Here is a 24,844-nt window from a genome sequence, read left to right as displayed (position 1 = left end):
CATTGTGCATTGTGTAACCCTCACTTTCATCTGAAGGTTGCGAGGGTATGCAATGCGGATAGATAGCTGTGCTTCAGTGCGCCCGGTGCCATCGCAGTGAACAACCAACAACGTAGACCAAAATGGTACTGCCATCTCAAAGTAATAACACATATGTCATGCTTGTGCGAGGTGCGGGAACATGCCTGCCTTTCTTGCTTCCGAGCCTGTCATATGGAGCAAAACATGGAGCAAGACTGGTGAAAAATGCAAGTTATGTCCTCGTATCCTATGTCTTCCTTGTTATACGCTACGCGCACATAGCACGCAAACAGGGTCGGTGATTTTTTCTATTATATGGGTTTGGTTTAAAGCTGCTCGTTCTTCTTTTTGCCAACTAGATAACATAAGTTCGCGAACTGTTGTATTTGATACTGTATTGTATTGAGTCATCAGGTCACGATATTCTGTTGTATTTTGTTTTCCCAAGGTTCACCTACGAAAAATAAACAACGTGAACACTAGGTGAATCCGAGACGGTGGCATGATGCATGTCTCCAGGAGACCCGTAAGACCTGCCTTCATACGTCAGTTATATGGGCCAAAGCGAACAGAGGAAGAGGAAGTTCATTTTATTTTTCATTCATGGAAGCCGCTTCAGCCACGTGGAATGAATGCAGTCTCTGACGCGCCGAATGGCTGAACACACTTCTCGCACGCAGTACAACAAATCAACAGCTTTGCTCTGGGCGGGCGCAACTCCTTCTAGATAGCGCAAGGCCTGCATGCTTTGAACCATCACGTCACGTGCGTGGACCACATTCAAAGCGGTACGCCGGGAATCGGTACTCAATTTTTTTTAAAGCTTTAGATGCTACAACGTAAAGCTATTTCAAACTGTTTCTATTCCGTTTTTGCCATTAGCCCTCCACGATTGGTAAAATTTCGGACCACGCCCACCTCCCCTGTCTATCACGCGATGTAAAGGAAACTGCGAAAGAATCTGATAGGACGTGTACGCAATGATTATGCGTGGTTAGGCCGAACAAAATAGAAATAAAAGTTCTTTCCGATTCTGCGCCTTTTTCGCCAACAGTCCTCCGTTTTCGGTGGAAATTTTCCGAGCTGCATCCACTAAGCGTGTTTGTCATATGACGTCACAAAACCGCAAACACTTACCATGTCAAAGTGACATGTACTCACTAAACATACATTAATATAGCCAGAGACGGCTCTTTTTCGAAAGGAATACAGGATGGCTGCACGTCGATCGCCCTGGTACTGGCTACGCGGAGCTGCCTGCGAGAATGGATATCTTCGCGTATATTAAGCAAACTTTTCGCGACAGATAACGTTTTCGAGCCCTTTCGGAGCGTATGTGCCATGGATCTGCCAACTTTTCTTTGCTGAGGAACTGTTTTAGTGACATGCTTAGCTCCCCGTTGCACGACGCCGTGATTTTCGACCAGCCAACGCAAGTTAAGCAAGGGGAAGCGGAGCAATCGCCTACGCTGGCACCGTCCTGCTCATCCAGTTGCCTACTTTCACTGCGCTAGCTCTTCCACACCGAAACTCTCTCCACTTCTGCGAGCTCGTCGCCTCCCGTCAGCCAATTAGATAAGGATAATCTGTCAATGTAGGCAATGTTATTCGCTTTGAAAGCAAACAAAAGTCACCTCATATAAACGAGAAGAGCGTTTGATATGTCTGTTTAAACAACGCTGCTGGCCAACGCCCGATGCTTGCGTCTGTGGTTACGCAAATTTGACGACAAGAGATAAAATCAGAATGGAATAGTTTTACGTTATGCGGCTCTTGGTTTGCAACGGTTTGACTTGCATGCAGGCGCAGGAGCCATCGGCTAGCTGCTGGCTAGCGCCTAAGTGTTGGATAATGTTCTGCCAGCTGCACAGATCAAGGGTTCGTATTCACCAAGTTTCTCGTTCGTGAGTGTGCTTTGCCATCGGTCGTCCGCCTTCGCTAATGATATATGGCCAGCATTAGGGCTAGAATTTTCCCTTACGAACTGTTCTAGTGTAAGAGCTTTTGTTGAATACGGGCGTAGATGTGCAACGTGTTCGAACGAGTCGCTGCTTCGGTTGCCGAACTTGGCGCTGAGATTCCAAAGTTCAGCACGACTTCGCAGCACTTTTGCGTCTGCGCGTTGGTTTATTATGGCAGCAAAGAAGAGGTCAACTCTTTGCAGCCAGCCCCCTTTCAGAGGTAACTGATATGGTGTTGTTTTAGAAAAAGGTTGTTGAACGTATCGCTGACATCTAACTTCTATTCGTATTTCAAATAAATGCACATACCTAAAAGTGTGCGGCACTGTGGCTTTTTATTAAGTGCTGGTAGCTTCGACGCGATAATTCCAACTCTTCAACTGCTTGTAATTGGCGTATCACCTTATTCGGTAATACGACAAAGACTGCTATATAATGGGCGCCTATAGGATGATGCTTCGATCTGCATTATACAGATAGCTATATACTGCGCGCGCAGCGAAAGGCGAGTGTTTGCGTTTGCTTTTGTTGTTTGCGTGCCTCGGTACTCTGAGAGGACGCGCAATGCTTTGGTCGCACGTAACGGGCACTTTCGCAACAAGAAGTTTGCATAGCTAAGCTTTGCCCGATAAGGCCACGGTACAGGCGGCGCTGGCCTCACCCAGTGGATGGACGCCGCGCGTGGTCGCGACTGAGAGCAGCAGCTTCTGCTGGCAAGCGAAATGGCCGGCGCGAGAGCAGCCGCGCTCTACTCTACGGCAGGCGGTGGTGAGGCACGCGGTGCTGTCGGGCAGCTGCAGCACGTACAGAGGAGACATTCGGCAGTTCACTATTGTGGTGGGGCTACGGAGATCACACTCATAGCAGGCATGCCCACGGCACTCCCGTGGTGGTACGTACCGCTGTCGCATCAGTTAGCTGTGCAGGGCAACAAATGTATAGGGCGGGTCACAAAGCGTGGCAGAGGAGATCGAACGCCCTGCCGGGCAAGAAAAACAAAAGAAGTAGGCTGCTATAGAACTCTTGGGGGCCGTGAGCGGCCCCGTTACTTAAGAGAACGCGAGGCCTCGCTGGCCAGGTGGCTGCGGTTGTCAAGGATGAAGGTGAGCAAACATTGCCTCGTGGATGGGTGGGCCTTGGTGGGCGTGTGCAGTTGGCATTCTCACAAGGTTCTATAGGCTTAGGAAAAAATCATCGTTAGAATTTCCCGCTGTACTAATATCGAGACTATAAAAATCACGTCTGCGGAAGTACAAGGAGAATACTTTGAACAGGACGCAACAGGGCTGCGGAACCAATAACTCGTGATACTGTACAAGCGTGGGTGTATTTCGGTTCTCGCGAGCACATCATCGGTGTGGCAAGTGATGAATGGAAATCAACGTATAGGCCCCTATTTTTCCAAATTTTGCATATGATCGTGATGAGTTTAAAAAAAAGAATATCTAGACTGGACGCTTCCTGCATCAAGTGGTGAAAGAGTGGGATCAGTGAGCGTGATGAACCAACTCTTGAATGGTTTCCACCATCGCTTTACACGCTTATGACGCTCGTGCTTCGACTGTTGCCTTAAGCATAATAAGGTTCTAAATGGGTACGGATGGGGCGTAACCAACAGGTAAATTTCCAGTGAGCTAGCAACTACGGTAGCAATTACTTGGGCTTGTTAATTGTTTCTGCACATTTACGAAAGAAGAAGAGGTAACCCTCTGGCTACCCAGGTTACGAAGAACAATTTCTTTAAACGTTTAATTTTAGAATATGCTTCTGTCAAGAATAACCATCATCTGAAAGAAAAGAAAACATTAGTACTATGTATTATTTTACCTAATTTGCTACTATCAGGATTATTTAAGGTGATATAATGAATATCTGAAATGTACTAGCCGTCACAATAATTTCCATTACGTGACCTTTTTTTTTTTTGGTAAAGTGGTAAAGTTTAATTTCCACTTTGTAATGCACTAACTTATTTGGAAGCATGTTTTCAGTATTTGTAAAATGTTTCGAAACCACTGCGAGAGCAGTGACAAAATCTGTCACCGGTGCCCGTGACGGGGCCCACGTTATCACTTTTTCCGCTTCGAAGTGGGAGGAAAAGGAGATAAGGCGAAGCTCTAAAGGATGGTGAATAAACTTTTATTGAGCAGATGGTTGTTTTCGTCCAATGATGGGAGGCCTCTCTAAATAATAATTATAATAAAAAATGTGCCGCGAAAGCCACAGCCCATGAGTATAAAGGTAATGAGGAGGACTGTCGCTCTCAACATCTGCGACTCTGGAGCATTGAAAGTTACACAGCGGCCTCCGCCTGTGGGCTGGTCACAGAGTTGGCCACTCGCAAAATGGTGCCGACACATTTGGCTAAGGCTGTAATTTAGGACGTGCAAGAGTGTAGATCTCCCTGATGTGCTATCTGCGTACTCAACAAATTGCTGGGGTCAGCAGCAACATGTGTAGTGCGCACCGTTGGTGGCGTAGGAGTTGAAAAAACAACAACAAAACAAGACAAAAAAAAAAAGAGAAGCTGAACGGCAGATGGAGAGGTAACGTACAGATGATATACCACACAAATGATGCCAAATTATCACTTTGTTATCGTTTGTCCAGCGACTAGTTTCCTAACTCGTTGAAGAAGTGTACGGTAATACATGCTTTAAGTCATGGGCATAACATTTATTAATTATTACAGCGATATAGCCTTTCCTTTAAAAAAATTATTGCTCAGAATCCGTCGTCAGCCCTGCACTGAAATACGAGATGCGCTGGCACGCTATGTTTCTACGCGATGACGTCGCGTTCACATTCGAGCCGACACCTGCAAGTGCGCTTTAAATTGTTACATGTGCATTTCAAATAATGTTTCTCTCGAATGTAACGCGGAATGTCTGTCAGAATGCTAATCCTTTCTTGCTTCAGAATTACACGCACAGAACATGCCAAAAGGGCTTCGTAGGCCTGTTCTTGTTGAATTTATTTCACACACTTGCAGAGTCTGTTTGGTCACCTTCAGCAAAAATGTTCACCTCTTACTAATCTTATGTCTCTTGTCATATTCGCACACGAGACGTTATAGCCAGTTTTCTTACCTTAAAGGCCGAACGACAGAGAAAGTTTTCTTTTACTGGAAGAAGCCTAGGAAAGAGAGAGAGAAAAAAAAGGACAGGTAGGAATTTGCAGATATAAATGCGACAAACAACTGTTTGTACTCATGTGTGGCTTTGGCGTTTGTCTTTTTCTTCCATTTTGCTAACCGCCAGTGGCGAGTGCAACGAAAAACTACTTACTTGGCCATCTCACTGAGCTGTAGCTTGCCATCTTTATTGCTGTCAAATATTTGTAGCTGCAAAGAGAGAGTGAAGAAAAGAGGACAACCGGTGAGCTAACGCTGTTCCGCCGGAGCACAGGTAGCTTGCGAGCCGCGCGGGGTGGCCGACTTCAAAGAGCGGCCGCCTCGAGAAGGGACGTGACTCCCCGTGGCCATCAGACGCGCACTCACCCTCGAGAGAGAGCGAGAGCTCGAAAGGCCGAGGTGAGTCAACGACAGCGGCAGCCTTCTCCTCTGCTTCGCAGCGATCAAAACTGTTCCGAGAAGTGACCCGCTGAATGGAGTTTGCTTTTTACGCCCGCGTCTTTCGTCCATTCAGCCGGTCGGCATTCCGAAACGTCCGGAGTGCGCGCGTTCCTTTCTCGCTCCTGCGATTCAGCGGACAGGAGCGGCCGGTCCTTGTTTGTTGCTGTTCCAGTGGCTACCTTTTTCGAGTACGCTTATCCTCGCGCCGGCCGGCCGGCAGGCCATTGTCAGTGCCATCCACCGCAGATAACAATCGACTCGAGCGGGTGGTCCAGCCCGCAGGCCGTGCGCTTTCCGCTCAAGGGTAATTTGGGCGGCATTCCTCGCACTTTGCTTGCCCTTCTCAAATTCCGGCCGGGGTCGCGATACGCGCTCGGCGATCATGTATCGGCGGGCATTACAGGGGTTCTCGTTCATCTGACAGGAATGTCAGCGCGCGCAAGCTCCCGCTGACGGATGGCGGGGCCTCAATTGTTCGCGGCGCGTACGTGCGTCGCAAACAAAGCGCGGCGACAACTGACAGCGGAATCGGGCGCCCCACTCGCCGGCCCTAACAGGATTTGAAGGGCGCTCTCCCCGCAAGTATCATGCGCCGCACGTCCCTCTTGGCCCCTCTTATCGCCCCCTCTTTTGGTTCTGCTTTAATGGCCTCGGGCAGAGGACACGGCGCGAGCCGCCCTGTTTTCGCAAAACAAGGAGTCTCTCCCGGAGAAGCCTCTGATTAGAGACTTCCAACCGGGGACAGGCGGCAGCGCCAAGCTCGCGCAGCCCTCTGAAGGACAGGGCCCGGACGCGGCGGAGCATTGTCCGAGAGAGATTTATGGCCTCGCCCCTTCTTCCCCGCGCTGTCGTGTCAACCCCTGCGCCATAACCACATTTCGAAGGCCGTGCACATGTCGAATCACTCGATGAATTTGTGCGGCGCGTGCTCACTCACCAGGGTGTCTGTGTACTCAATCAGCTTGTCTTCTTCGATGCTGTCTTTTTTGGCCTCTCGGAGCAAATCCTTTAGGAAGTTCTGAAAAAAAAAAAAAAAGGTTAAAGAGAGAGAAACACTAATGCGCGGAGTCTTCAGTTGTGATACAAAGTTTGTGCACCCTCAGCAGAGCTCTTGTTACTGTCATATACGATAACTGCTTTTAGGGCTTGTTATAGACGAGATAGACTGCGTTCGCGCTAGAACGACGATAGACATACAAGGAGCAAGAGCGCACTCGCGCGCACATTGTACCTTGCTACAAACCAATGACTGGGATAGCCGGCTCTTAGGTGCCCTGTCTTTCCACTATTCATCATTTAATAAACAAAAACAACCAGCGTGATTTTTTTTGTCTTGAAATACAAGCTTTGTCTCGCTTGCTTACTTTGTCTTGCTTAACTATACTCACTCTTAGTTTTGCTTCGGCCCTTTTACTGTTTCTCAAATGCAACAGGCGCCGAGCCTCACGAAGTGTAGCAAGCAGACAAACAGAAAGAGGAAGAAAACAACAAGGCGTCTTACTTTCAACTCATCTGCTTCGATGTATCCGCTCCCGTCGGTGTCGTATTCGCGCCAGATCTGCAGAGAGACAGAGACACGGGGAAAATAACTATAATTACGAATTACAATAGCTTGTCTTTGGTCCAGACACTATTCGACGGCATTGCCAGAAGCTGTATCGCTTCCGTGTCTCCATGAAATATACAGGACTAACATTGCACTTTTTATTCGGCGAACTGCAACAGTGGCGAGCTCTGTCGGCACGCTACAGAGTTGCCGCGAATGAGGTAAGCGACGCTTAGCGCTGTGACTGCCTCGCCACTTTCTGCAGCCTCCAATACTTATACTTCGAGTTTAATTAAGCATCTAGAACGAACCTTTTATCCAACTTCTCCAGGAACCTGCTCAACACAATTGAGGATTTCAGTGCGAAAACTATCCAAAGATATGTGTTTTTATGCATCCGGAGACCAATCGTTTGCAAAAAAGGTTCCAGTTTCTTTAATTCTTTATGTTAATCCGCTTATCGCTGCGTCCGTGTCGTGTCAACACACATCCTATTATGTACGTCATAATTCTTTCAGCGCCACAGATAACTCTGGTGTGGAGCCTCGTCACGTTAAAATGACTCACGTCGATTAAAAAAAAAAAAAAAAAAAAGAGGGGGCGGGCGCCGTCGAGCTAGAACAAGAAAAGCAATGAACTGCAACGAACAATCACGGATAGAAATATTATAGCGCCAGTCGGTTCTTTCTTCCTTTCAGAAGCCACGATCCACCAACTAAGCTCCCGGCCGCAGTCACTTGCTTTTGATGTAATCAGGAATGCGAGAACACTCCCGTACGAAAATTATGTCTGATGGTGAAAGGCTCCTGGAATACAATAACAATTTCACTGCTCGACAATAGCGCATAACACGGCTTTTCATTAGATTTTTGCTATTTAACTTGAATTCGGTTAAACGCCAAGTTTTGTTTCCCACCCGATTCAAGACTGCACGCATTTATGTACATGGGGAAGAAATTCCTCGATCTTTAGGTAGCGATTCCTTCTTGGTTCAGTGATACTGCAAAGTTTACCTGTACTCCCTTCCGCTTTTTCGTTCTGTATCGAACGAGCGCTCTCGTCACCAAGTTCCGGATGAGAGAGTTGAGGGAGCGCTTTGTGTATATTGGCTCAGGATCAAAACGTCTCCTCCATATGTGTGCAGATCTAGGCGCGAAAAAAAAAAAAAAAAGAAGAAGACGAAGAGAGAAATAGAAAGACAGGGAGAAATCGGGGAGAAATGGCAGAAAGGCAACAGTTGAAGGCCGTGTGTTGACTCGGCTCGATTCCCGTTATAATGCACGATAACACAAACATTAGGACGTAGGGCGCTCTAGAGCGCCTCAGTTAGCCGAACGCACTCCATTGCTTTGTGTCGCTCGCCTCCATTTTGTTTTATTTTAACGGCACGACCGAGAAAAAAAAGCGAGCAACGTAACGAGATTTTCATTTGATGCGTCGATCGACTTCATGCTCGTATAACCTCGCTGAACCGGCGGTCGACGCATCTGACGAGAGCATGGGACGGAGAGATCCTGCCGCTTGTGATGTTTGCTTCGGAAAGCTGTAGGCAAGACAGGCTGTCGAACAAGGTTATCCACCTTATTTTTCCAGATTCTTCTTTTTCTCTTTTTGTTCCGATGACTTTTACCTACAATCCGCGTTTCTGCCTGAAAGCTCGCTGCTCTTCCCAACAAAAGAAAACGGAGCGCCGCGCTCTAGCTGCCAATTCGCAGTGAAATAAATTAAGGCCGAGGCACCTCGGTGCAAGTAGCAGCGCAGCGCTGATGGAGAAAGGAGCAAAGAGAGAAAGAGAGAGAGATAAAAAAGGAGCCCTGTCGAATGTAGAGTGCGCGTACATAAGCCCCGCTACGCGAATCATTTCCGATGCTGCCGACTTGTTCCAACATTTTTGAAGCGCCCGTGTGCCGTTGACATCTGCCGTTCGTCTTGAGATGGAGCGCTCCGTTTACTTTGCTCTTCTCTTTCCCGTGTATTCATTCGGCGTTGTTTCTGGGCAAAGGCAACGCTGCGCACCCGAACAGCGGGTGCTGCCTCCGGAGTCGTGAACGACGTCATTCTTCTCGGAAGTTTCACCTCGCGGGTGCGCTATATACTATAGAGCGGCGCAGCCAGGCTCGAAACAGATTCACGGTGCTTATGGACCACGCGGGGCGCTATAGGCGGCGTTTAGACGGGCCGAAGTGCTCGCCTTGTTCCCGTGAGTAAATGACCGAATGTCAGTTACGACTAGCACGATAACAGTTCTGAGGGCCTTGCTGCACTTTAAGGCGCACCATAAGATTCGCGCGCCTCTTCGCAGGAGGAGGACATTCACTCAGGGCCGCATTTGTGAAGTGAGACGTATACGTGTACCTCATTGATCCCCATGCACCTAATCGTTGATGTGAAATGACGCTACAAGAACACACCACCTGCTCCTGATCGCTCGACATGGCGGTGACGACCACCCGACGAGTACGCTTCAAGTATAATATGCACCTAAGTGAAAGCGAGCAAAGTGTCCCCGCTAGTGACACCAAGTTTGCGAAAGGATGGCGATTCCGTGCGGAAAGCTTTTATGACCGCCCATAAGAAAACACTAGGTGCGATTCAAACGAGCAGAAATTCGACTCTGGTATTCCTCAGCGAGCCGCAATGCATCTCCTAATGGAGAGACTCACTTGCTGTGGCGAATGAAAGCGTATGCTATAGTTGCTGCAGTTATAGTAACACGTCTAAATATATCCGTACGTATGTTCTGGAAAGTGAAGCCATTGGGCCATTGGAGCAGGTTGTGCATGGAAGTGGGGTAGACCGGCTAGCGTGCCTTAGTTACCCAAAAATGCTGGCTGACACCTGGAATTCCCGCTGTAAGTTTATGCTTGTTTGTATTATGCCATGCAGTCGGCTCAGTGGACGCTACTGAAGCGCCTTACAGGGCCTCGCCGTTCCTTCATATAAATCCAAAGATTTTCGGCGCCTTAGTTGTGCGCACAAATTTTACGTGCAGAGCACGAACACTTCCTCTGGCGATTCCGAATGCACCAATTTGTCTTGAACTGGCTCTCAGAACAGCCGCGTGTGTTGCCGTTGTTTGGTCGATGCACACTTGTTTACCGCTGTCGCTTCCCGTGCTGTTGACTACCCTGTACGTTGTACTGCGCTCCAGTCACACCGCAACGCATTTCTTCATCGATGACGAGCCGATGAAGTTGTAGCTCCAAGCCAAATGCACGGGATGATCCAGGGGGCATCCTGAACCGTGCAAGGTGCAGCCCCCGCTAGTCGATTCGGTGTCTTCGCGTCGCTGTTTGTTAATGATATGCGGAAACGTTACTTAGGATAGTCATAAATGCCGCCCTGAAAATGTGCCTACGTGTCCATTACAGGAGTGCAACAACAACAACAACAACAACAACAACAACAACAACAACAACGACGACGACGACGACGACGACGACGACGACGACGACGACGACGACAACAACAACAACAACACTTCATCTTTGTTGAAAGGATAGCAAATACACGTGCGGAGCTTAAATATGTTGGGGGGGGGGGGCAGCACTTATGGGTGCACTCATTTAAGGGTTCTTTACTGAACGAAATACTTTTACTTGCCACACTTTTTTCTGTATTTTTCAGCCTTTTTCAGGAAGACTGGATTTATTCTTGCTGTGGAAGGTGTGTGGAAGTGGATTGCTTTATGCAGTGCCGTGAGACGCACGTCCAAAACACGTCGCTGATATGGCTTTCGTTAATACTTTGATGCAATTCTAGTCAATTTAATTAAATTTATTGAATGTCACAACTCTGCGATAAGCAAGCGAACGCTCTGGTGCCAGTGCGTGCGGCAAGTTTTGTTCAGCGTAGCAGAAGTTTTGATTTAAAATCGTTTAAAACGTGCATTTCTAACGCTGACCTTTCATTCTGCGAAAGCACGCTTTATAGCCGATATCATGCGCCTGTAACCAGCGCGTCGCTAGCGATAGAGCTTACGGCACCTGATTAAGTAAACCGGATTATGCGAACCGACTGTTCACAATTAACCATTCGCAAGGTGATTGTACTTTAAAGTGGTTTTCCAAATCATTTCCGTTGATGACATACAGAGAGCGAATAGTTCAATACATTGTTTGTCAAAGTAAATTTGCGTGCGCGAGAGGCTTTTCTCAAAGTTCAATTGTTAGTGTCACTCAAGCGTGTTTTAAAAAAAAATAATTCTGAGGTTTTGCGTGCCGAAACCACGATTTGATTACGAGGCACGCTGTACTGGAGGACTCCGAATTGATTTTGACAACCAGGGGATCTTTAACGTGCACCTAATGCACGGTACCCGGACATTTTTTGCATTACACGTTGCGATTCTTTCCTTCATTGGCTCCTCAGTCAGCGCATTTCTTAAACCTCCAGTTTTTAGTACAGCACCGTGCCATAACAAGCTGCTCAGAGGGATTGATATTGGCTGGTCAGTTTGTACATACGTTCCGGGGGAATAACAATGAAAGGGAAACATCTTTAAATGCGTAAGCACTTCTATGCCTCCCCAACGAGGAAACCGGTCCTTCCGCCCCTCCGTCCGTCACGTAACGATCGCTTTCAGGGTAGGGCCCGCAGCAGCGAGCTTCGCGCTGTCTCGCTCCAACGCGAACTCACAGCGCACACGAAGCGTTCAGCACTCGGTGCAGTCTGCCCCCAACGCAGATCGCTTTCAAGGTAGAGCTCGCGCGGCCACGCCATACGCCGTCGCCGCCGGGGTACGGTTTATCACTGTTGATGATGGTCCGACGCGGATGGATAAGGCGCTAAAGAGCGATACCGGTTTATAACGACCGGAACGTCACCAGCGCACCTGGCGCCGCCACCTGCAGTAGTTTGCTTGCGTCATGAATTCACCTTGCGCCGCCATTCGCAGCAGTTCGTGCCGCCGCAGCGTTGTCGTTTATACTGGTCGGCTCAAGTTTCATAACATTCATAATGACACCGGGCTGCGTGGAGATTAGCAAGTGGCACAATGCTTACGCATACTTAGACAACTCCCATGGGGGCTTTTGCTTGAATCGCTTTTTCTTCGACTGGCGGATTGCTCCGAAATCGCCGACGCGTACCCTCCGGGCCAAGCGCTGCCTCGAGGTGTCGCCTCGCCGCGCACCTCGACAAAGAGCTCAGGACACCGGTCGTAAATGAGTTCGGGGCGCCGCTGCGTGCGCGGCACCTTGTTCCTCGCGGTTCTTCGCGCTGTGCGTGCGCCATCGGATTGCAGCAGCTCGTCAGCCGCGCACACTCCCGCGCCCAGCTGATTTATGCCCCGTTTATAACGTTTCTTATCGATTGCGGAGGCCGCCGGGCAGCGGATCCGAGGCCCAGCGGCGCCGGGCTCAGAATCTCCCCGTGCGCGAGCTCGTAAAAGCGGCTTAGCGATGTCGTTACACGCTACGCAGTGATCCCTTCACCCTCCCGCACCCGACTGCGTGCTCGCCCTCTTCCCGTCTCAGGTGGGCGCACATGTTTGCGGAGCCCGCGCGACAGAGGCTGCGCGGCTCCTTTTGTGATCGGTGCTCTCTGGTATTGCGCCCCTTTTCTGATTGCTCGCTGAAAGCCGCGGCAGCTGCGGGCGTGCAATGCCGCCTCTTTATTGTTTTATAATGTGTCCGGAGTCGCGGGGGAAGAGAGAGAAGATTTATTTCGAGATAAAAGCATTAGAGAAGCCTAAACTCCCCCCCAGGAGGAGGTTACTTCATTACAACAAAGGAGACCGAGCAGCACAGAGGGTGCAGAAAGAAACATTAAAGAGATGCCACTTTGCTGGTATGTCTAGGAAATGAGTAGAAAAAAGCCGTACAAGACGATGTTCCTATACGGAGTGCGTACAGTAGCCAGAGCAAGTTTGTTGCAACAGGGATGATCCTGGGCATCCAATTACCCGAGCGCGTCTTTAAAACGTTCCTCTGTTATGCGCTCACATTGCCAGAGATATCGCGAAGCGAGTACTGCACTAAGCATAAGCGCTTTTACTCAGAAATCAGGCGATACATCTGGCAGTCTTGGAATGAGTTGAATACACGAATATTTTCTACACCCAGCAACTGTATCGATTTTCGCTGAGTTAGGCAGGCTGTGGCTGAGGCAACACTTTACGCGTCTCTAAAGTAGGAGACACTACTGCGCGGAGCACGGCTAATTAAGAGAGACCCATATTCTCTTTACCGAAGTGCCCTTACTGAGCCGCCGGCGTGTACAGGCTGTCCTACGCTTACCGCCTCGTTCTTACGTATTCCCGGTCCGCTATTTTCGTTTCTATAATGCATCTTTGTTTATTGACACCATTAATTTCAATTTGCCCTATCCCCAATAGGCTACCTTCGTGAACAAGGACTTGAAATTTCGTGCGGAAAGTGCGCAATGGTGGCATTCACGAGGAAGCCAATGTCTGGTTACGGCGTATCTATTAACGGACAACTTATACCATACAGCAGAAGTCACAGATTCTTGGGAGTCATAATTGACAGAGACCTGTCTTGGACTCCGCACGTCAGTTACGTGAAAAAGCGGCTGACTGCTATCTGTCACCTGTTCAGGTTCCTTGCAGGAAAAAGTTGGGGAGTATCTATACAGGCTATGTTACAGCTTTACATGGCGTTGTTCGTTGGATTCCTGCGACACAGCCTGCCTGCAATATCCAACATCTGCAAGACTAACCTGCGTACGATTCAGAGTATTCAAGCCCAAGCCCTTAAGATATGTCTTGGCTTACCACGCAGTGCATCAACGGCTGAAACCATTGCCCTTGCGCAGGATAACCCAATCACGACGCACATTACCGTTGAGACAATGCGTATGCATCTCAGGCATTATGCTAGGACCCCTTCCCACCACTTGGCGAGCCTCACTGTTGCAAGGCCCTGCTCGACATTTAGCAGTATTGTCAGTGCACATCATGCGTCGTTTACTTCAGGGTACGCACCTGCGGCCAAGCCAGCGTTTCCTCCGTGGTGTTTGAGCCGTCCACAAGTACATCTAATGATTCCGGGACTACAGAAGAAGACAGATCTACCGGCCCCTGCTCTAAAACAGCTGAGCTTACTTCTCCTGCACGAAAAGTACAGCAACCACGTGTACATCTATACCGATGGATCGACTACGTCGTGCAGTTCTTCTGGTGACGTGGTTATACCAACGCGAGGAATGACACTGCGGTTCAAGACATCGCATGTCACGACCTCAACGGCGGCAGAACTAACGGCCCTGCGTCGAGCACTGGAATTCATTGATTCTGAAAGACCTAGAAAATGGGCTGTGTTCTGCGATTCAAAACCAGCACTACAGGGCACGCAGTCAGTTCTCCGACACGGATGTCATGACCAATTGACATACGAAGTTGTGAAACTTTGCCATGATGTCCAACAAAAAGGTCACGAGGTCGTTTTTCAATGGATACCTGGTCACTGTGGAATCAGTGGCAATGATTCCGCCGATAACGCTGCTCGCACAGCACATCAAGGAGAGCACAGCGTTTCAATTCCGCTTTCGAGGACTGACGCTGCAAAGCAGCTTCGACACCTGGCACGCAGTCTCACAGTGACCGAGTGGAACTCACCAAACTTACGACTCACGCGACTGCATCGACTAAACCCCGCCCTGCAACTCCGACCTCCACTCGGACTTCCTCGACGTGAAGCTGCGCTTCTCTGCCGCCTTTGGTTAGGAGTGGCCTTCACCAAGGCATACTCTACATTAATTGGAATGACTGACAGTGCAGCTTGCGAGGTCTGTGGCACCGAAGAAAACATCGACCACCTGCTGTGCCACTGTCCAAGATATGCCTCAGAGAGACAAGAACTTGCCAAAGCTTTCCAAAAACTGGACAATCGGCCGCTTTCTGTGCAGGTGCTGCTAGAACACCGCCCCCATCGCCCGTCGGCCCATAAAGCGGTGAAGGCGCTTTTGTGTTTCTTAAGGACGACGGGTTTGTGCGACCATCTGTGACTATTAACGCGATTTCTGTAAGACCACACGCGTCAGCGAACTCGCCGCAATTTCCTTCTTTCCTTCCCTCCTCTCTCTCCCTGTGATCTTTGTTTTCCCCTTTCCCATTCCCCCGGTGTAGGGTAGCCAACCGGACGTTATTCTGGTTAACCTCCCTGCCTTCTACTTTTCTCTTTCCTCCTTTTTCCAACCTCTTTTAACCAATTATTTCTCAGCATGACCTCATGCTCACTCTGAGACACGCGTTGTTGAGCACACATTTCTATTTCTTCTGATTCAAAGGAGGAGTCATTTACAAGCGAAAAAAAAAATCAGAAGTAAAAAAGGAAATAGTCGTTATAATAGGTTCATGTGAAGGAAGTCTGCTGAATTTAACCAATGGTCTTGGTCTCTACTATTATGAATGCTCGTATACCCTTTAGACAATCTTCGACCTTTTGCTTGTCATCCGGACTTAATTTGTTTGTTTATTCCTAGCTTATCTTAAGTTTTATTTACTTTTATTTATATTCTTCTCCTCCTTATGCCAATTCAAACACCTTGCCTGAAGTAGTAAGCCCTGCATATAGCATGGCTCACGCCTTCAGCTTCTGTTAAACTCTTTCTATCTCTTCGTTGAATCGTACACTTATACAAGTAAGTATCTGTCGGTGTAATGAAATCGCCGATGTTACAAACAAAGCCCATAAGGGACACAATATTATCTGCAAATGCCGAATAATAGCCGAGCCACTCGACTGACGGGCCTTTCCTGTCCTCATCTCGCGCGGCTGTTCTCAAACTCGGTTTCGTTCTGTGGGCGGGTTTCTTTCAACCTGCGCTCGTCGTCCACGCAAGTCATTTTAACGAAAACGAGGTAATAGAAAAATAGAAAGAAAATCAGCAAACAAACAAGAAAATCAGAATTGTATGCGCACAAAACAGAATGACTCACGAAAATATAATATCCGGGTTGGTATAATGTGACTGTTCTATCACAATGCTATTCCTTTACACGCTTCGTCAGTGATCCGTGCGGCGCTCTGCCCCCATTATCAGTGGTATCGACGGTATCATAAATAGTAGATGATAAGAAAGGAATAGAGAGAGCGAAAGGAACCCAGATCTGTAACCATGGGAAGACTGTATGCACTAAGCGCGCAATATCTGAGAGCGCGCCTACTTTGAATTTAGGCCCGACCGTGCAACAAAAGACGCAGTTCTCTCTGTGGCAGTGAGATGGCAGCAGCTGCCAGGGCGCGCATATAACAGGGTGGCAAGCTAGGACGACGCGAAAACAAGTTCCTGGCGTATATTGCACTCGTCGTTGGACGCTCCAAGTTTTTTATTCCGCACAAGATAACTGAAGTTTTGCTCTACGTGCTCGAGTTTGCTTCATGCGTAATAATCGAGAGACAGCATATACATACTCGACAGGAGGACACCGAAAACACTGAACAGCGAAAACAGCTGTGGTGGTAGCGCTGTCGCTTGAGGCAATTCTAAAGATTGTGCCAATGAAACAGCAACGAACACAGCGCGCGTTACCTTCCCATATGCGGGGTTATTAGAGGGCATTGTGTTATCAGTTTCCTGATATAGCACCGCACGATTGGCCTAATTATGAGCACGCCTGCCGTGGCTGTGACGTCCTGCTGCTGAAAACGAGGTTGTGGGTTCGATTCCCGGTCGCGGTGGCCTCATTTTGATGGCGGAGGAATGCGAAAAAACGCTCATGTGCCATGTTTTCTGGCGGCTGGAACAGAACACTCAAGTGGTCAAAATTAATCCGGAGCCCGCTGCACAGCTTCGAGATGATAAACCCCAATATTATTTAAAAAGATTATGGCCACTCAAATTACGCATTCACAAATGCAGTTGCTTGTTGAAGGTCGGATAAAGTAGCACCTTGATTTAACGAACTTTTATTTAACAAATTTTATTTCAGTGTTCCAGAATACTTTCACAATAGACCAAGCATTACGTGTCTCGATTTAGCTAATCTATCATTAAAGTTTTGATTTAACGGTGTCTTCGCAAGCTACGCACGTGAGCAGCCTCGGCGAGAAAGATCCACACGCGCGGCGGCAGGGCGAACAAAACGCGCTACTGTTCCGCCCGCCATTTGCCGGCCCGCATGTCGTGTATTCGGTTCGAGAAATGCGCAAGGGGGAGTAAACGCGACATTTTATGATCGACAGCCTAATCTGTAACAGTGCATACTGGATCGGCTTATTTCGTGGTCTGCGTTTCTGGTCTTGTTCCATGATCTGTGTTTACAACGTCATAAACGAAACGCGGGAACTATTTCTGGCGCGTGTCGGTGAGGCGAAGTTTTGGTGCCGGCTGGGTTATTTGCGCAGCTTAGTCCTTCTGCATACGTTAGTTACAAGTGTAAAGCTGACCACTACTCAGTGGAACTGCGATCTCATGATGAGAGTTTGTCTCTCTTTATTCTATACAGTCCGTGTGTCATTACTTTCGCGGAACTGAGGAACGGGGCTAGACGAGCCTCTTAGTCCCCAACTTATAGTCGTTTTTTCTTTCTTTGTTTTGCTGATTGCTTATGCGTTTTGCGTATTGTACGTACGTAATGTAATGATTAATTTTCTTGCATAGGAACTATTGACTGAACTGAAATGTCCTAACTTCCTTTCTTTCATTTCTTTTTTACGTAACTAGTAAGCTGCACAAGAGGAAACTTCGTTAATCTGCAGCTGAACGTTTTCAATGCTGTGGTCTTTCCCGGATTGCACGCATTAGCCAAGCCTCTAGAAAAAAGAAGAAGAACAAAAAATAGAAAACATGCATGCAGGGAATAGGGCTGAGAGGCGAGGCTGAGACCCACCTTCATGAATTCCACGCTTGACTCGAGCGGGTTGTCAAAACGGAAGAGCAAAAGGAAGCTCTCTTCCAGCGGCAGCAGCTGGGCTAGCTGCACAAAGACAATTGAACACGAACATATTATGAACACACAAGCGGGAAAACATGTCGCAGGACTTAGAGGGGTTGTAACAAGGTAAACGGCACGCTCACAAAGAGAAGGAATATACATGCCCTATGAGGAAGCTTTAGCTCGGGCCCAAGTCCGATGCGGCCTATTCAAATACACGTAAAACGCAAAAACAGTTTGCTGAGATAACCACTGGACCAATTTTAATGAAATGGCTTGCATTTGAGAGACAAAGTTAAATTCTAGTGACTGATGGAAGCGGAATTTCGATTTAGGGCCTGAATTTTGTTAGCAGAATTTTAAAGGATTCGCAAGTTCGAAAAAAATAGACGCACGAAGTTTATAAATTAATAGCTCTGCATCAAGAACAGATACTGCGGTTCTATAAACAGCATCCATTAGATAATTGCAAGCGGACAAGTTCGATATGTCAATTTATATCTTACCAGAATTTGTTACGTTGTGTACGAGGGTTCTGCAAAAGCTGTGTTTCCATATTACTGAATTTTTTTTAGATTCATTTGTAACATATCAATTTTGTCCGCTTTAGATGTACTATTAGATGTACGATCAATAAAAACAACGCTAAAGAACAGGAAGAGCAGAGGGGCACAGACAACAGCGTTCTGCTCGTCCTGTTATTGAGCGCTGTTTTTATTGCTCGTAATCACGAACCAACCAGCCCGAATGCGTACTCTTCTGCTATTAGATGTAGTTCACAGAACTGTGATATTGTTTTTCCTTGCTGAGTTACAGAGCTGCAAACTTGATAGTCTGGTTTTCTGAAAATTGTCAATTTTCGCCAATTTTTAATAAAAAAATGTCGAACTAAATCAAAAATTCGAAACCGACAGCCACTAGAATTTAAGTTTTTCTTTTAACTGCAACAAACCTCGTCAAATTTGGTGCGGTGGTTGCCGAGAAAAACGAATTCTCCTTTTAGATGTATTTATATAGGAGCACTCGAGTTAAAGCTTGCTCTTAATATTAGCTCGGGGGCGCCTAATAAATACATGGGAAAGGAGAAATCGGTTTTCTCGGCAACCACTACACCAAATTTGATAAGGTTTGCTGCATTTAGAAGAAAAAGTTGAAATCTAGAGACTCTTGGAAGCGAATTTTTTATTTAGGCCGTTCTATATTTGATAAAAATTTTCAAACATTGCAAATTATCAGGAAACCCAACTATGAAGTTGACAACTCTGCAACTCAGCAATCAAAAACGATATCACAATTATGTAAATTGCATCTAATGGCACATCTAAAGCAGGTGCATTTGATGTATTATACATCGTTCTCAACTCGACCCGGGATATGTGAGAAGCACTTTTGCCAAACCTTCGTAAACATTGTAACAAATCCACGTAAGATATAAATAATTATATCAAATTTCTCCGCTTTGGGTGTCCTGATGGATACAATTTACAGAACGGCGATATCTGTTTTTGCTGCGCAGGGACAAATTTGTAAACTTCAGACTCTTCCATTTTTTACACAGACAATTATATAAAAATCTTTGTAAAAGCTTTCCGACCATAAATCGAAATTCCGTTTCCAACATACACTAAAATTTATATTTTTCTATAAAATTACGCGAAATTTTCATTAAAATCGGCCCAGGGATCATTATTATTACATTACTGACACTCTTACGCAACTGCCACGCGGAGAGAAAACTGCGCAGCAGGCTGTGCGGCATAACGAAACCGTGATCACACGCACAATGCGCGATAACAGAAAGCTATACAGGAAAGCTATATATTCTCCATTTCGCGCCTATAGTTCCTTGCCGACTTTTATTTCTCTGCACTCAAGGAAGAAAGGACGTTTTAAGTTCTCGTCCAACAACCTTGACCGGCTTATTTTGCGACCACGTCTTCGCTCGAAAATACTGGAACACGCGCGATTTATCCTCGTATTGTTATTTATGTAGTAACAAGCACGACTTTCACATGTAGGGGTCTCTTACGTGATAAAACATCTATAGCGTGTGTCCAAAATTAGATAACAATATCTGGGCAGACGCATTTTGAACTCGTTCGTGGTATGTTATGCATGTGCTGGAACGTAACCGTTCACGAGTACTGAACGCAATATGAGAATAATCCTTCCACGCGCTGATGGGACTCCAGTTGGATCCCAGCGGGAATGAGAGCCGGCGCCTTACTTTCGCCTGTATGCACGCTGCCGCAAGGATTCGTATCACATGCGGGTGCTCCGTTTTCTGTGAAACATATCTGTTAGTGCCGTTCCGCGTGTCACGCGATCCGTTAATTGGTTGGCGCGGAACCGTGTTTGCATATGGAAGAGCATGCAGACCAACCATAGAATTCTTCGCGTCAACACGTTTTCGTATTTCTCGCATATGAGAATCCAAGAAAGGGGCAACGACACGACTCGTCTTGTTCGTGATTTGCAGATCGTTTCCGAAAAGCGGGTGACTCTCCAAAGCGCTCCTCCGAAGAGCTCGGAGAGCACAGGTGCTGGTAAATTGGACAGTTTGGCCCGAAGAGGCGAAGCACCGATAGCGATAGCAAGGTAATAGGTAGGTTTAGAAAAGGGTCTAGAGCTTAACCACCAAGCGACCGCTTTACGTTCGCGCTCTGCCCTGCCAGGAACGTGCTTTAGCATAGGCTTCCCGGCTTGCGTTAGCGTCACGCGACTGCAGCGCCCTTCCTGCACACGGAAGGAATATGAAAGGAATATGAAACACAATTCCAAGAAAAAAAAAGCCCATCAAAAATGCAATTTGTTATATTTTACGGGATGAAAAGTATACCTGAGAGGTTAATATTGTCGAAAAGGAGGCGTTGACGCGTTTTGGAGATGTTCGGGGCGAGTTTGGGACGACGCAAAGAAGGTTTGTGGCGTTAGGAGCGTGGGGAAACCCAAAGATACCGTTTGGGTTGGGCGCATGCGTTGTGGTGAGAGGCTAATCCTTAGGGAATCCCCTATTCTAAAACAGTCTATGCACCGACGCTCCTCAGATGGGGTATACGCTCTCAGACAGGGTATACGCGGGGGCAGCATGTTTACGGGGGGGGGACACACAACGCGAAGGAACTGTGTTGCTGAGCAGCAGTAACAGTGCAGCTATCTCACAACGCTGGCTGGTGTATACGTAGCCTAGATGCGTTGAGGAGGAGCGTAGTGAGGCACCCTATGCCGGCGTGATGCGGAGCGCCGCCTGAGCGGCGTTGCAGGCGTCGCACCTCGACGGTGCACGATCTGAGACCCAAGCTTCAAGTGTCCCGTTCGTTCCGATCGGACCACTGTTTGCCCCGCAGTGTGGTAATGCACGCAGCTGTTCAGCACGCACGGTATAGTGTTCGTGCGCACGACACTTAAATGTCAGCAGCGGGAACGGCAGAACGGCGCCCTGACTCCTGTGCAGAGTCGACTGAGCGGAGCATGAGGCTGCGTGGCTCTCACTTCTCTGGAGACTTCCTAGCCCTCTAGGCGTGGGCAGCGCATGGGCCTCTGTAACGGGACAGCACGACGTCAACGGCGCGAATGCGCCTCGAACTTTCGTATAATTGCTTTAACGGCAAAACATTAAAGAATATGACCTGACTGTTTACTCAGCGAAGGCACACAGCAACGTACGTAATTTGAGCCAGCAATTTATTGCTGGCTCTACACAATTTCTAATTTCCGCTGGGCACACATTGCTTCTGAGTGAACACATCTTCTTCATAAGGAGTTTCCCGTTCTCTCTGCATACTACGAAAGTCTGAATACAACTTCGTCGAAGGTAACTTACGCGTGAAATCGCAAGTATTGTAGAACGAAAATTATATCAATGTGATGTCGTTATCGCGCAAAGGCATAAAGATTGCAGCAAGGGCGTTAAACGCGCTAGCCAGCATACATATGAATATAATGCTTTTCGCTTTATGGGCAGTGCATTTACTGCTGCACACTGCTAACATAATCGGTTACTCTGCAGCGTCGTTATCGTCGGCCCAGATCACTAACTATTGAGAAGGGCCACACAATCTCGTGGAGCGCTTCGGGGCCAATAAATGCGGGCGCGGCTACGATCGTGAAAATTTTATTCTTTTTGTTCGATATTTTTTTGTGCATCTCCGTCGTATCCTCGTCCCGGGAGGATCTTTATTACTGGCGCATAGTTCGGCAAGGAGAAGAAGAAGAAGAAAATGCTGCGTCGGGAATACGACGGTGTGGCGTCAGGAGACCGTATCGACGAGGTGGCGTCTTCTCGTGGGAGTCTCGCCGGCTCCGGCTGTTCCATGCGGTGCGCGTCGAGGTTGCAAAACAGCGGTCGTCCGTTGACCGTGCGTACCTTATTATCGCTGACATGCAGGCGCACCGTTCGAGCCTCGGTGTTGCAACACGTGCGCCAGGGGAGAGCGAATAAACCCGACGGGGTAACGAGACCGACCGCGCGGCGCTTTTTGGAATACCTCGCGCGCGGCAATAACGAGCAGGCCGGACCGGGATCGCGTGGTTCCTTTTCTTATCTCTTGCTTTATTTGTGGTGCCGAACTCTAGCTTCTCGGAGCACGGTGTTCAATTCGCTTAGCGAGCCGGACTTGCGCTCGCACGCGTGTGTTCATCCGGAGGCGGTATCTGAAAACAGAAGGCCCTTCTGTCCGCTTGCGTTAAGTCGCCTGTCGGCCATGAGAAGGGGAACGGAGATAAATGAGCATGGGTGGTATCGCTTTGAACGTATTTCTTTCATGGCACATGCAAATGGGGGTACTCTTGAGGCTCGATGATCGATGAACGACAGCGGGAGACTGCGAAAGATAAGGATCAATAAGTGTGGGTGCTGGTTTGTTGGAAAGTCGCCGAGGCGTTTCGTTTGTGGAATGGTGCCCAAACGTAGGAACATAACTCCATACAATGTACGGCGAACTGAATTCACTGCAAAAGCGTCATTTCCTTTTTAGGAATAACAATGGGAGTCAGTCGGCCCGTAATTCGCTTCTATCAGGCTCGAAACGAAGCCTGTAATGTCGTGCTAAGACTACGCCCTTGCTGTGCTCGTCCCAGCTTCTTTTAGGTACGAATTCAATGACCTGCGTGTATGATGTGGTCGAAAATCTAGTCGAAAGGACAATTCCAAGTGCGCAGTGAATAAGCTTGACGCGCTCACAGAGTACGCGCGCTTTGAGAGACAAGAAAGTCGAGCGCGGTTCACTCGTTATGCGGCTTTATTCGTGGTTTCGAATGAAAGGATTAGTCGGCGTATGCTGCAGCAGAATCGATCTCGGCCGCGCTCACTGGTAGGAACGATCGTTCTCAGCGGCTGAGGCTTTCCCTCTCAGCCTGTCTTCGAGAGGGAATGCCAGCTTGTCCGCGTATAACGACGAGAACGGCGCTTGTTAGCGATGCAGCAGCTGCGCGGTGCTTCATTATGCATAAACGCTTGTGAGATCAACAACTTGCAGCGAACTGGTTGCGTGCTTCGTTCTTGGAAAGCTTTTGGTGGAAGTGCACGCATGAAATGCTTCCATACGTGGCTCTTGCGCCAAGCACTGCGGGCAAGCATAAAGCAAAAGACTCAATAGAGGTAGTTAAGGCAGACACAAACGTATAAGTGATGAAAGAATGCAGTAACGTGCATTGATATACAAAGTAAAGCAGGTAAATGAGCAAGAAAAGGTGGGATGAGAAACTGGCATTTGTTTCAGCTCGTTTGGCGCGTGTGCGATTTGGAGGTGAAAAGGCAGTGTACGGAGACAAAAAAGAGAAATTACGAATGATGCACTGGGTTGATTTCATGATAATTCGGTGTAATGCCAGTTATATCCTGGTGACTTTCCCAGTACGACGCTTCAAGTTGAACACCTGGAAATGCGCCCTTTCCAAGACTTCAAGAGTAGAACTACGGAGAACAAATGCTCACGCTTTTTCCCTGTAAGCTCTGAGATCAGTCACCGACAATTTCTTAAAAAGAAAATACGAAATCAGTTTTTTTTTCCCAGAGGATTAAGTTTTTTTATTAAAGAAGAAGATGCTGTTTGTTCTCCTGTTTCAGCTTGAAGTCATCTACTTTGAGGTATGGTCATTGCCGTTAGCATTCTGCGGACTTAAGGACTAGCGCTTGCGATTTTTAAGAAACGAAGTTAAACCGTCGGAAATCGAGCCTTGCAGGCCGCTCAGTGCCGAGAAAGTCATTTTCAGGTTTCCACAAGCGGCAACACAGAGTTGGAATCTGGAGTATTAGGAGTTCGCCAATAAAGCTACAAAAGGAGAGGGAAAAAAGGAAGAAAGGGCTTGTAAACAACTAATTTATTTTTCATTGCTTCCTCTGCTGAAATTGTACATACTTGTACACAATGTATGAGGGAAATAGTGAAAATACCGAGTTGGTGTCGCAGTTCTGGCTGGAGATTAAACCTTAATGTCAATAAGAGCCCCTCGAGGGAAACCCGATATTGTTTCGCTGCTGGACGCAAGGTTTCTCTCGACAGAGAATGCTGCGGGCTGCTTTCCACTTTGAGCATTTCGACGAAACTTGTGCGTTGTGCCTCTGTTGACCCGCTCGATACAGCGCGTGGCGCTGCGTGTTTCTTCTTGGTTGTTGCTTTTTCGTCTCGGCTCTTGCGGAGAGACGTGGCTACAAAACACGTAGCCGAAGTAGGTTAGTCGCAATGGTCTCTTGGATTCCGCTGAGACCGTGTGACCATAGCGCCGCGTGGTCCGACAGTCGAGAGCACAAATATACGCAAGAACAGGAAAAACAGCGATATTGAGTGTTTGGTCTCGGCAACCTCGCACGGGAAGGCGGGCGAAAACTAGATGGCGAACCCTGTACAAAGGGTGCTTCGTGCTTTAAACTATCACTGGCTGGGAAAACAGAAAGATGGTGG

General features: G+C 47.8%; 1 protein-coding gene across 1 annotated transcript in view; it reads right to left on the bottom strand.

The window, feature by feature from the left end:
• Window positions 1–24,844, bottom strand: part of Cbp53E (Calbindin 53E) — a 252,080-nt gene that overhangs the window by 14,132 nt on the left and 213,104 nt on the right. Inside the window, exons 4-8 of the mRNA XM_050194034.2 lie at window positions 17,898–17,984; window positions 7,058–7,114; window positions 6,494–6,574; window positions 5,270–5,325; window positions 5,072–5,117 (exon numbers count right to left, since the gene is read on the bottom strand). Coding sequence (XP_050049991.1) covers window positions 5,072–5,117; window positions 5,270–5,325; window positions 6,494–6,574; window positions 7,058–7,114; window positions 17,898–17,984 — 327 coding nt within the window. The remainder of the gene's footprint in view (window positions 1–5,071; window positions 5,118–5,269; window positions 5,326–6,493; window positions 6,575–7,057; window positions 7,115–17,897; window positions 17,985–24,844) is intronic.

This window comes from Dermacentor andersoni, chromosome 1 (assembly GCF_023375885.2).
Source record: "Dermacentor andersoni chromosome 1, qqDerAnde1_hic_scaffold, whole genome shotgun sequence".
Taxonomy (NCBI): Eukaryota; Metazoa; Arthropoda; class Arachnida; order Ixodida; family Ixodidae; genus Dermacentor; species Dermacentor andersoni.
This window is presented reverse-complemented; position numbering and strand designations above follow the sequence as displayed.